This window comes from Genypterus blacodes, unplaced genomic scaffold (assembly GCF_046128005.1).
Source record: "Genypterus blacodes isolate CSIRO-AG114 ecotype Tasmania unplaced genomic scaffold, CSIRO-AGI_Gbla_v1 ptg000373l_1, whole genome shotgun sequence".
Lineage (NCBI taxonomy): Eukaryota > Metazoa > Chordata > Actinopteri > Ophidiiformes > Ophidiidae > Genypterus > Genypterus blacodes.
This window is the reverse complement of record NW_027467155.1, coordinates 10,001-21,115: the sequence shown is the minus strand read 5'-3', so window position 1 is coordinate 21,115 and position 11,115 is coordinate 10,001. Positions and strand designations below refer to the sequence as shown.

At 51.1% G+C, this 11,115-nt stretch overlaps 2 protein-coding genes across 5 annotated transcripts; both read left to right on the top strand.

Moving 5' to 3' along the window:
- Positions 1–308: 308 nt before the first annotated feature.
- On the top strand, positions 309–3,777 carry fam110b (family with sequence similarity 110 member B). The gene is made up of 3 exons (XM_076138535.1): positions 309–878; positions 1,121–1,533; positions 1,694–3,777. The coding sequence occupies exons 1-3, from the start codon at positions 756–758 to the stop codon at positions 2,592–2,594; spliced, it is 1,437 nt and encodes a 478-aa protein (XP_075994650.1). The 5' UTR covers positions 309–755; the 3' UTR covers positions 2,595–3,777.
- A 179-nt stretch (positions 3,778–3,956) lies between these two features.
- On the top strand, positions 3,957–6,656 carry atg10 (ATG10 autophagy related 10 homolog (S. cerevisiae)). Of its 4 annotated transcripts, XR_012960656.1 has the most exons (8): positions 4,123–4,216; positions 4,606–4,709; positions 4,790–4,861; positions 4,991–5,174; positions 5,271–5,368; positions 5,480–5,577; positions 5,654–5,834; positions 6,156–6,656. XR_012960656.1 is itself a non-coding variant. In XM_076138534.1 (7 exons), exons 2-7 carry the CDS (start codon positions 4,608–4,610, stop codon positions 5,754–5,756), a joined length of 657 nt encoding a protein of 218 aa, XP_075994649.1. In that variant the 5' UTR covers positions 3,957–3,985; positions 4,606–4,607; the 3' UTR covers positions 5,757–6,069. The 4 variants fall into 4 exon arrangements, 3 of the variants coding, with proteins under 3 accessions (XP_075994649.1, XP_075994647.1, XP_075994648.1); XM_076138534.1 differs by lacking the exons at positions 4,123–4,216; positions 6,156–6,656 and adding an exon at positions 3,957–3,985 and having other exon boundaries at positions 5,654–6,069; XM_076138532.1 differs by lacking the exon at positions 6,156–6,656 and having other exon boundaries at positions 5,654–6,069.
- The last annotated feature ends 4,459 nt before the right edge of the window (positions 6,657–11,115 follow it).

Below are 11,115 nucleotides of genomic sequence, written 5' to 3'. Positions count from 1 at the left end.
TGTTGCTTTGCATTAGTTTGTTGTTTTGTTTTATGACACACACACACACACACACACACACATACACACACACACACACACACACACACACACACACACACATACCCACACACACACACACACGAATGACTGATACTGAAACATATTTATTTATGGATCTGGCTGAGTGAGTGTGTGTGTGTGTGTGTGTGTGTGTGTGTGTTTGTGTGTCCAGCTAACTATTCCTGCTATTGTTGCTAGGTAGGTGATGTCACAGCCGTACTCTAATCCTATTGGCTCCTTTCTCTCTTTTTGTCTATTTCAGATTGTGTGTCTGGTTGAAGGGAGGGAGAGAGAGAGAGAGAGAGACAAGGCGGGGGTGGGGAAGAGGCGGGAGGCCGATCCTTCCCACAATCCTTTGCTTCTCCCGTGGAGGCACTCATCCACACCACTGCACTGAAACTCACCCATCCCTCTCTCCGTCTCCTTTCCTCCCTCTCTCTCCGTCCGTCCGTCTGTCCATATTCCCGGGCGAGCGTGGCGGTGGTTTGCAGTCTGATGGTTGAGCAGTAGATGGTGTGTGTGGTGGTGAGTGTGTGACGGCGAGCAGAGTGCCACAGGGCGGCCATGTGGAGGGCAAGGGGCCTTATCTGTTTCTAGACTTCCCTTCTCCACCACGTCTTCATGTTTTGGGGGTCCCTCTGTGCCCCTGTCCTCTGTCCGCTCCCCCCGCACTCACTGCCACCACGGCCGGCCCCCCCACTCGTCTTGTTGCCATGCCGACCGAGACGTTGGCTCCAGCCCTGCCAGATAGCAAAGCCTCAGGCCCCACGGCGCCGTTCAGCTCCACCGTGCCCCTACGCATCCTCAACAAGGGCCCGGACTACTTCAGGAGACAGGTACGTGTGTGTGTGTGTGTGTGTGTGTGTGTGTGTGTGTGTGTGTGTGTGTGTGTGTGTGTGTGTGTGTGTGTGTGTGTGTGTGTGTGTGTGTGTGTGTGTGTGTGTGTGTGTGTGTGTGTGTGTGTGTGTGTGTGTGTGTGTGGGCCCACGGTGAAAATTGATGAAAACACAAATCGTAGAGATATCAGTTGATTGATCAGTCTATTTATTGACGGTGACCGTGTTTGTGTCTCTGTCAGGTGGAACCAAACCCAAAGCGCCTCAGTGCAGTGGAGAGGCTGGAGGCCGACAAGGCAAAGTATGTCAAGAGCCAGGAAGTCATCAACGCCAAGCAGGAGCCGATCAAGCCGCCCGTGCTGGCCAAACCTCCCATTGGCCACGCCCTCCTGTCCAAGAGGGGCTCCGGCATCGGTGGCGTTGGAGGAAATGGGGGCGGGATGCCTTTTAAGGCGTCCAACAACAACGCCAAGTCGGACACGTGTCCCACCACGAGCGGCGGCGGCAGCAAGCGGGGGAACTTAAACCTGGAGATCTTAAAGAACCTCCTGAACTCATCTTCGTCTTCAGCAGCAGGATCTGAAGGACTGGGGGGCGGAGCCAAGAGTGCTGTGCTGATGAGGTCGTCGGGGCCCAGAAGTTGGACGCCGTCAGGGTAATTATAGATACGAGGCCGTGTTTAAGTTCATTGTTCCTGCTGTGAGTTTGACCTCTTGACCTCCGTCCTCAGACACAGAAGAGGAGGAACTCTAAAACAACTTTGTGTTATTTAGAATGATGAGTTAACTCTCTGTGTTCTTGTGTTGTATCACTAGGATGCCGTTAACCTATCGCTCTACAATGACACTTAATGAGCAGCCGTCAGACTCCGCCCCCAGCCCAAGCACCTCCCACTCCCTCAGATCCTTCGCCCACTCCCTGAAGGTCCCGCCCGTCAACAGAGGGGGGCGTCGCAGCCCACTACTGGGAGGGAACCTGAACCTGAGCCGACGCGTCCTGGATGAGCGGGGAGGCGAAGGGGGCGCTGCTGAGCGTTCGCGCTCCCCGCTGCCGCCTCTCCTCACCTCCCACTCCTCCTCTGACCTCCTGCGGTTGTGCAATGGCAAACCGCTCCGCACCGCCCGGTCCAGCAGCTCGTCGGCTCCTCCTCTCCCTCCCAAACCCAACCTGGCCAAGCTCCCTCCTCCCGCCCTCTCCCTGTCACTTCCTCCCCCTCGCCTGGCGCCCGCGGCCTGTGACAACTCCACCCCCCAGTCCCTCCCTTTTGATCTCGGCGACCCCTCGAATTCCTCCGCTGACCCGGCCCAGGAGCTGGAGCTGGGCTCCTCTGTGGCGCGTCGGCCCTCGTTACATAGATCTAAATCGGACCTATCTGACCGGTACGCCCGGGCCGGCGCCGACGTGGAACGCTTCTTTAACTACTGCGGCCTGGACCCAGAGGAGCTGGAGGCGGTCGGCCCGGAGAACTTTGCACGGGCAAACTCTGACATCGTCAGTCTGAACTTCCGATCGGCATCCATGATCTCCTCTGATTGCGATCGGTCACGCCGCTCCTCAAACGACGGGCTGTCAGAAGCGGAGGCGGAGGACGAGGAGGAGGAGGCCGGCGAGCGCGTTCCGTACGGCATCTCAGCCGTGGAGCGGAACGCACGAGTCATCAAATGGCTGTACAGCATCAAGCAAGCCAGGGAAACACAAAAGGTCTCGCATGTTTAAAAGATCTGGAGTCTCCTGTGGTTCAGATCAGACCGACACCCGACGTCTGAGGTCCAGACGGGAGGGCGAGGGGACGGACGGACGGGCGGACAGAAAACAAAACAAAGCAGAGTTCAATGAACGCAGGTACGGAAATGAAACGGTCCCTCTGTTCTGACCTCAAAGTGCACGACAGGAAGAACGATCCTGTGGTGCTTCAGCTGTCTGAGCGTCCACAGAGCGCTGGGATGTTCTTTACTACACACATGCTGCACTCTAACATGGCAAACTTCAATCAGAGAGGATGAAGCAGTGAGAGGATGGAAGCTCTGACAGAGGAAGCTACGTTCACTTCTTTTAGCTCCGCCCACTGGAGGTCAGTCGGCTGTGGGATCGGGAATTTGCCATAGCAACCGTTAACAAATCTTTAATCCCGCATAAGTACAAAACCTTTGTTGACGTTGGCTCGTCGCAGGCTGAAAGACGTGAACGTAGCATCGGTCCGCTGTCAGGCTCCAGACTCCGGAGCCGTGGGCCTGATGGGTCGTCGGCTCGGGCCTGGTGGATCTGGGTCGGCTCGGGCCTGACACATTCTTTATCGTCAGCTTTCTGTGTTTTAATTCCGATGTCTCCGCTATTCTGGAATCTGGCTGAAGTGGACTTTTAGCCTCTGGCCCCTGCAGGATGTGGAAGCATGTTTCTGTCCAGTAACGCCATCGCTCCATCCCCACGTGTCTTCCCCAGTGACCTCCTACCTGGAACCCCCCCCCCCGCCCGCTGCTCCTGCCTCTGTCAGCGTTACTATGGCGATATCGTATTGTCCCGGCAGCGTCGCGATGCCTCGGTTTGTGTTGCGTCTCTTCATGATCTGTGTGTTTTTCCTTTGGACTGGCAGAGTTTGTGTGTGGTTCTTTGTGTAAATGCTGTATAGATATTTGATTTAAAACAACAGAGTGTTTCATTTCTGTTATTGTCCAAAAGGTTTACGTATTACAAACGATGACGAACAAGGAAAACAAAGTGTTTGTCTCTTTGCTCTGGGCACAGATGTGAGCTGAAGCCCGGCCCGGGCGTCTCTGGGACTTGGTGTTGCTGTTTCTTCATGTGGAAGTTGTTCCATTCTGCTCGATTGCAAAAAGTATCTTCATGTTTACTTTGTTTTGCATTATTTCAATAAATGGCTTCTTTTGCCATCTCTTATTACCGCCGTTTGTAGAGCCAAATCTATTACACACCTTGCAGTAAATGACCAACAGAATTATGATTGTTGAACTGAAGAAACACACAGATCACACACACACGCAGGAACAGAATCTATGGCATCGGAATTTAAAACGTGTCTGCTGCCCTCTGGTGGCTGCAGCAGTAAACAGCGACGTGAGTTCCAGCTCGGTCAGAGGTGAGAGGTCACGGTAAGAAGTGATTAAATAAACGTCCATAATAATCCTCAGGTCGCGTTTGTATCTCTGCGTCATTAACAGGCAGACAAAACACATCAGGTAGGTCTATTCACCCGTCACGTCATATGACCCGGAAGAGGTATCGGCTTGTTTCCGGTGCTGTTGGCTGCTAGCTGCCAGCGCGATTTTCTACAAGTCGCCCTGCGTGATTAAGTTATTTACGGCTGAGCAGAAAGTTTGACAGTGAGCTCGATGGTTGATCTGCTTTAAGGTCGAGTCGCCTGTCTGTGTTGTTTGATTTAGACGAGAACGTCGCGCTTATTTATCAGAGTCTTTAGCATTAGCTAGCCGAGCAACGGAAGTGTCAGAGTTAAAGCCTTCTAACCCTCAAAGTCTCTGCGGCTCCAGCTGCTGCACTTTATCGTTGCCGGCTGTTTGACAGGAAGGTAGGAAGCTTTTTTTATTGTTGAACAAATAAAATGAGTCGATACTAAAAGGATTACCTTCAAAATAAAACGTCGAACTGGGCTCCACTTCCGGCTCAAGCCTTCCTTTGCCTTAGTACAGTATTGATGAAAGTTTCCATTTGACTGTGATCTTAATGAACGAGCTGAAGTGTCTGTCCTCTGCAGTGATGAGCTCCAGCCTGGATGAGGAGAGCTTCCATCACTGCTGTCAGCTCCTCCTCAAGCTGTCTGACCGCCTCAGAGACGGGTGGAGCTGGGAGGCTGTCCAGGTGAGGAAGAGGAGGAGGAGGATGAGGATGATGATGATGATGCAGTGCTGATGTCTCCTGTTCTGTTGTGTTGAGTGCAGGGCTGTGATGAAGGCTACCTGAAGAAGACTGCTGTGAGCTCAGCTGAGCCCCGCCCCCCACAGGACAGACAGGTGAGGATGATGATGATGAAGATGACACCTCAACTTTCTCTCTCTGTCTGTCTGCTCTCCCTGCCTGGTTGTGTTGTGATTCATCTCTCCATTACTGTTGTTAACCTTGTCGTACTTCCTGTTGCTCAGTTTGGCCCCGATGCTGCTGACATCATGGCAGGAAACACTCCTGATGATGATGATGAAGATGACGGTGTGTGTGAGGCCCCTGAAGGCAGCAGCAGCAGCAGCCAGGTCCTTCAGTATGAGTACCACATCCTGTACTCCTGCAGCTACAGGACGCCTGTGCTCTACTTCAGAGCCTTCACTCTGGGTGAGTGACAGCAGCTGCTGCTCTGTGGAGCGTCAGGTGTCCCTCTGTCGCAGTCACAGAGCAGCAGCTTCTTCTTCTTCTCTTCTTCTCTGTCAGAGGGGCGGAGTCTGTCTCTAGAGGAGGTGTGGAGCAGCGTTCATCCAAACTACAGAGCCAGACTGCAGCAGAGCCCCTTAAACACCATCACCCAGCAGGTAGCACACACAGAGCCACACCTGCATCCCACATGTTCACACAGACACTCCTCCCTCTCTCTCTCTCTCTCTCCCTCACCTCTCCCTCTCTCCTCCTCTCTCTCCCCACAGGAGCATCCTATGCTTGGTCAGCCTTTCTTTGTCCTCCACCCGTGTCGTACGGAGGAGTTCATGTCTCCTGTGCTGCAGGCGGCTCAGCAGCAGAGCAGGTGAGGCTCCAGACACACACACACACACACACACACACACACATACAAACCTGTGTGTGTGTGTGTGTGTGTGTAGGTGGGTAAACTACGTGTTGACCTGGCTCAGTGTGGTGGCTCCTGTGGTCGGTCTGGAGGTCCCTCTAGATTACTGGGCTCACCCATCATCATCATCACCATGATTGTCATCGTCGTCGTCGTTGTCTGTCGTCTTGCTGAGCTTGACTGAAGCCAAACCTGCGTCCTGACTGTTTGTCCTGGTACAGCCGCAGACTGAACACCACACACACACACAGACACACACAGGATTGTATTGGTTGATCGAGGGTTTTAGAGTTTTTGCTACAGTGCCATAAATGTAAACACGTTGGAGTAACACAACTCGCCACTAGAGGGCTCCATGGGACGAGGCGGCGCTGCTCAGCACTGCTCACGTTTCTGTCATGGAAAGAATGAAGACATCAGGTCAGAGGTGAAGAAGGCTGATAACTCATGGTGTGTGTGTGTGTGTGTGTGTGTGTGTGTGTGTGTGTGTGTGTGTGTGTGTGTGTGTGTGTGTGTGTGTGTGTGTAATCGAATAGAGGAACAACTTTTGCCAGTCAGTTGCCTCATTTCTTGGGAAGCTGAGGCATGTCATTGTACGAGGACATCACCATGGAGATATGAGCAGAGATGTATTCCCTTCAGGAAGAAGGACAGGGCGGAGGAAGAGCGGCGGGCCGTAAGCGTCCCCTGGGTCACGCAGCGTTTGGGTCTCAGTATCACGGACAGGAAGTTTGGTTGGACATGTGTGGACAGTATGAGGTCACCGATGAGGATGGGACTGACCTGACCGAACCCTCAGGGGGGTCGAGCTCAGTTCACTTAGAGAGCAGCCGGGCTCTCCATCGCCCCCCTGTGGGCCAAAGAGAGACTTTGAGGATGAAGTTGTAATCATGAGAGGAAGAAGTGTGAAATGTTACAGGTTAATGTTTTATCTTTGAACATTTTACAGAAAAGAATCTTTGGCAACGATTGAAAACATTCCAAGCAGACATTTGTCACTGTTTCATCTTTGTATAAGAAGAGTCAATAAAGTTTGATAACAGAAATATTTAACCCAGATTTCTCAGAATTTCTGTGTAATATTGCCCAACAATCATCTACACCTGATGACTAACAACCACCGGCTGTGTGTGTGTGTGTGTTTCCTCCCTCACACACACACATTCCCTGCATAGCTACAGAGGTGATACTTCCCCTGGTATCAGATGGAGGAGGAGGAGGAGGAGGCTCTGCCTTCATCATGGGGGCCAGACTGAGGCACCACTGAGCTCTGAACTCCACTTCACATTACAATCATCTGGCAGAAGCTTCCAGACTTATATTACATCACCACCCTTCACAGAGGGGGGAGCAATTGAGGGTTCGGTGCCTTGCTCAGGGGCGCCTCGGCAGGGACTCAAACCGGCGACCCACCGGTTCCCAGGCCGAAGCTCTACCCACTGAGCCACTGCCTCCCTCAGAGCAGGAACATTTTGTCCAAACAGGACGATGGTAAGAAGCAGCAGAGCGAGTTTGATCTGAAGCACCTGAGCCTCCAGGTTAGAGAGTCAGGGACATCGTAGGTGTTTGCTTTACTTGTTCTGAGACCCTGCTGACAGCGACTCGGCCTCATGAGCTGCTGGTTTGTACGCAGCGTTCCTCTTTAAAGCAACCAAACTCTTTCCAAATGTTGCCTTCAGGGCCAGATTAACAGCGGCAGTAAAGTGAGTCATCTGTGATCAGAGACAGCTGTTCCTTCTTCACGCCGGATCCTGCAGAGGATGTTTGTGTCAACAGAACCGTCTCACTGCTGTGGTCATACTGGTGTGAGCTCATCCAGACCCCCCAGGGTCCAGACCCACATCCTGAACCTGCACCCTGACCCTCAGTGTGTGTTGTGTCATCACAGGGCGCCTGTAGTTGTACGTGGTGATGATGGTGATGATGGTGATGATGACGTAGCTTTTGCATTTTAAAGGGGTTACAGTTGGTTGCTAAGGCGGTTGCTGGGTTCTGTTTGTGAATCTGTGCAGTGCCACCGAAGAAGTGACCACATGGATCCATCAGGGTCCTTTAGAGACCCACAGACCTGAAGAGAAGAACAACATCTACACACTGAGACCTCAGTTATGGTGGAAGAAAGACGTTACAGCAGCTTCATCAAGTGTGTGAGCGTCTCCTCAGAGGGTCAAAGTCTCTGGTCTATGAATGAAACTCCAGCTGCTCTTCATCTTCCTCCTGCTTGTCTCAGCTGCCCAGGTTCTGGCCCCCCCCCCCCCCCCCCCCCCCCCCGGGCCTGCTGCCTCCCTGGCTGTAACTCTCTTTGTTTGTGTGTGTGTGTGAGTTTTTCACTGCAGCACTTTGAGGCGGGAAGTCGTAGCTGGATGGTAGAAACATTGTATCCAGATGTCTCAGGCTGCTCTCACGCCGCACACGCGTGACGCAATGCAGATGTTTGATTCCTCATCAAATGGCGTGTGATTCCAGACGTGTTAGAGGGGGAGAGGAGGCAAACTTCATTTCAACACACAGATCAGAGTTTCCCCAAAACATGTGACACACCTTAGTCACTTCTGACTGACTCCTTGTGAAATGATGATGATGATGATGATGATGATGATGATGAGCAGAGTCCTGAGCCCTCAGCAGTGAGAGCAGTTAAGTTGTGCTGACTGTTATTCATCTGGGAGAGCAGGAGTTTTCCCAGCATTCCACTTTATTAGCTCCTGTGACGCAACGCAAAGAGCTTGTGGAATGTGGAAGGATCGAGTTTCAGGTTGGGCGCAAACCGCCGCTCAGAGAGAGAGAGTCTCATTCCTCTGAGCCGCTCGCCCTCGACCCCGACACGCCCGGATCTGTCTCACACTGCCACACCGTGTTCTGAGACAAGCTTCACACTCTGAGACTGAGACTGAGACTGAGAGCTGAAGTAAAGATCCGTTACGTTCAGAGCCAAGACCAGAGCTCGTGTTTACTTTGTTACCAGCCTGAAATCCACAATAATGCAGATCTGGTGTGTGTGTGTGTGTTTGTACGTGTAGATGTGAGGGTTTGTGTGTGTGTGTTTATAGATGTGTGTGTATATATGTGTGTGTGTGTGTGTGTGTGTACGTGTAGATGTGAGGGTTTGTGTGTGTGTGTGTAAGATGTGTGTGTATATATGTGTGTGTGTGTGTTTAGATGTGAGGGTTTGTGTGTGTATAGATGTGTGTGTATACATGTGTGTGTGTAGATGTGAGGGTTAGTGTGCATAGATGTGTGTGTGTGTGTGTAGATGTGTGTGTGTGTGTGTGGATGTGAGGGTTTGTGTGTGTGTGTGTGTGTGTGTAGATGTGTGTGTGTGTAGATGTGAGGGTTTGTGTGCATAGATGTGTGTGTAGATGTGTGTGTGTGTGTGGATGTGAGGGTTTGTGTGTGTGTGTGTGTGTGTGTTTAGATGTGAGGGTTTGTGTGTATAGATGTGTGTGTGTGTGTGTAGATGTGTGTGTGTGTGTGGATGTGAGGGTTTGTGTGTGTGTGTGTGTGTGTGTTTAGATGTGAGGGTTTGTGTGTATAGATGTGTGTGTGTGTGTGTGTAGATGTGTGTGTGTGTGTAGATGTGAGGGTTTGTGTGTATAGATGCGTGTGTGTGTGTGTGTGTGTAGATGTGTGTGTGTGTGTGTGGATGTGAGGGTTTGTGTGTGTGTATGTGTGTGTAGATGTGAGGGTTTGTGTGTGTGTGTGTGTGTGTGTAGATGTGAGGGTTTGTGTGTGTGTGTGTGTGTGCGCGTGTAGATGTGAGGGTTTGTGTGTGTGTGTGTGTGTAGATGTGAGGGTGTGTGTGTGTGTGTGTGCGTGTAGATGTGAGGGTTTGTGTGTGTGTGTGTAGATGTGAGGGTGTGTGTGTGTGTGTGTGCGTGTAGATGTGAGGGTTTGTGTGTGTGTGTGTGTGTAGATGTGAGGGTTTGTGTGTGTGTGTGTGTGCGTGTAGATGTGAGGGTGTGTGTGTGTGTGTGTGTGTGTAGATGTGAGGGTGTGTGTGTGTGTGTGCGTGTAGATGTGAGGGTTTGTGTGTGTGTGTGTGTGTAGATGTGAGGGTTTGTGTGTGTGCGTGTAGATGTGAGGGTTTGTGTGTGTGTGTGTGCGTGTAGATGTGAGGGTGTGTGTGTGTGTGTGTGCGTGTAGATGTGAGGGTTTGTGTGTGTGTGTGTGTGTAGATGTGAGGGTTTGTGTGTGTGTGCGTGTAGATGTGAGGGTGTGTGTGTGTGTGTGCGTGTAGATGTGAGGGTTTGTGTGTGTGTGTGTAGATGTGAGGGTTTGTGTGTGTGTGTGTGTGCGTGTAGATGTGAGGGTTTGTGTGTGTGTGTGTAGATGTGAGGGTTTGTGTGTGTGTGTGTGTGTAGATGTGAGGGTTTGTGTGTGTGTGTATGTGTGTGTAGATGTGAGGGTTTGTGTGTGTGTGTGTGTAGATGTGAGGGTTTGTGTGTGTGTGTGTAGATGTGAGGGTTTGTGTGTGTGTGTGTATAGATGTGTGTGTGTGTGTGTGTAGATGTGTGTGTGTGTGTGTGGATGTGAGGGTTTGTGTGTGTGTGTATGTGTGTGTAGATGTGAGGGTTTGTGTGTGTGTGTGTGTAGATGTGAGGGTGTGTGTTGTTATGTAAGAGCTCCACTCTGCTGGTTTGTAATCACTTCCAGCCTTTTACCCCCAAAAGACTCAAACTGCCTCAGTGTTCCCACACTTTTCTTTATTTACACTGTTTCTCTCTCTCTCTCTCTCTCTCTCTCTCTCTCTCTCTGTCTGTCTGTCTGTCTGTCTGTCTGTCTGCCTGTCTCTCTGTCTGTCTCTCTGTCTCTCTGCCTGCCAGGTTATTGATGAGACCATGAGATTCATTCACTTTGTGTAGAATAAGCCACGCCCACTTTACTGTAGCTGTCTGTTAGAGCAAAACAGCAGCGAAGACAAAGATCAAACTTTTGTCTGCGTGGTTGAAACATGTGACATGTAAACGTTTGGGACGGGAGGAGGAACACAAAGTAGTAGTAGTGTAGTAGGCTACAAGTGGGCGTGGCTTATATGGATGAATGCAGATAGACCCAAAACAATCCAGGATAGGCAGAACAGAACCACCGTGTGACGACTTCTTCTCTGGTCCAACCTGAAACAAACACACACACACACACACACACACACACACACACACACACACACACACACACACACACACACACATTTGGACTTTTTCTGAAAAATGTTATGATTAGTTTGTGCTTTTGTGTTCATCTTTACTTTGATCTCTTCTCTCTTCTTGCTTTGGTCTCTTTCTGTTCTTTGTTTTCTGTGTTTCTGTTTCTAATGCACCGTCTCTGTGCTGCTGTCTGTCTGACCCGTTCACATGAGAACAGCCTGCAGAACCAGAGTCCAAACTGAAACCATGGTAACCTAAAGTCCCTGCTCAGAGGGCTGCAGGAGAGAACTGTAAACAGTGAAGAGTCTGTCTTCCTCACACATGTCTGCATTTGGTCATGAAGTAAACATGT

Excerpts from the sequence above, each read along its gene's own strand:
- atg10 (XM_076138532.1), top strand. Across the intron at positions 5,175-5,270 it reads CTTCAGAGCCTTCACTCTGG|AGGGGCGGAGTCTGTCTCTA; the intron begins GTGAGTGACAGC and ends CTTCTCTGTCAG. Across the intron at positions 5,369-5,479 it reads TAAACACCATCACCCAGCAG|GAGCATCCTATGCTTGGTCA; the intron begins GTAGCACACACA and ends CTCTCCCCACAG.
- fam110b (XM_076138535.1), top strand. The coding sequence starts at position 756 with ATGCCGACCGAGACGTTGGCTCCAGCCCTGCCAGATAGCAAAGCCTCA. Across the intron at positions 879-1,120 it reads CGGACTACTTCAGGAGACAG|GTGGAACCAAACCCAAAGCG; the intron begins GTACGTGTGTGT and ends TGTCTCTGTCAG. Across the intron at positions 1,534-1,693 it reads AGAAGTTGGACGCCGTCAGG|GATGCCGTTAACCTATCGCT; the intron begins GTAATTATAGAT and ends TTGTATCACTAG.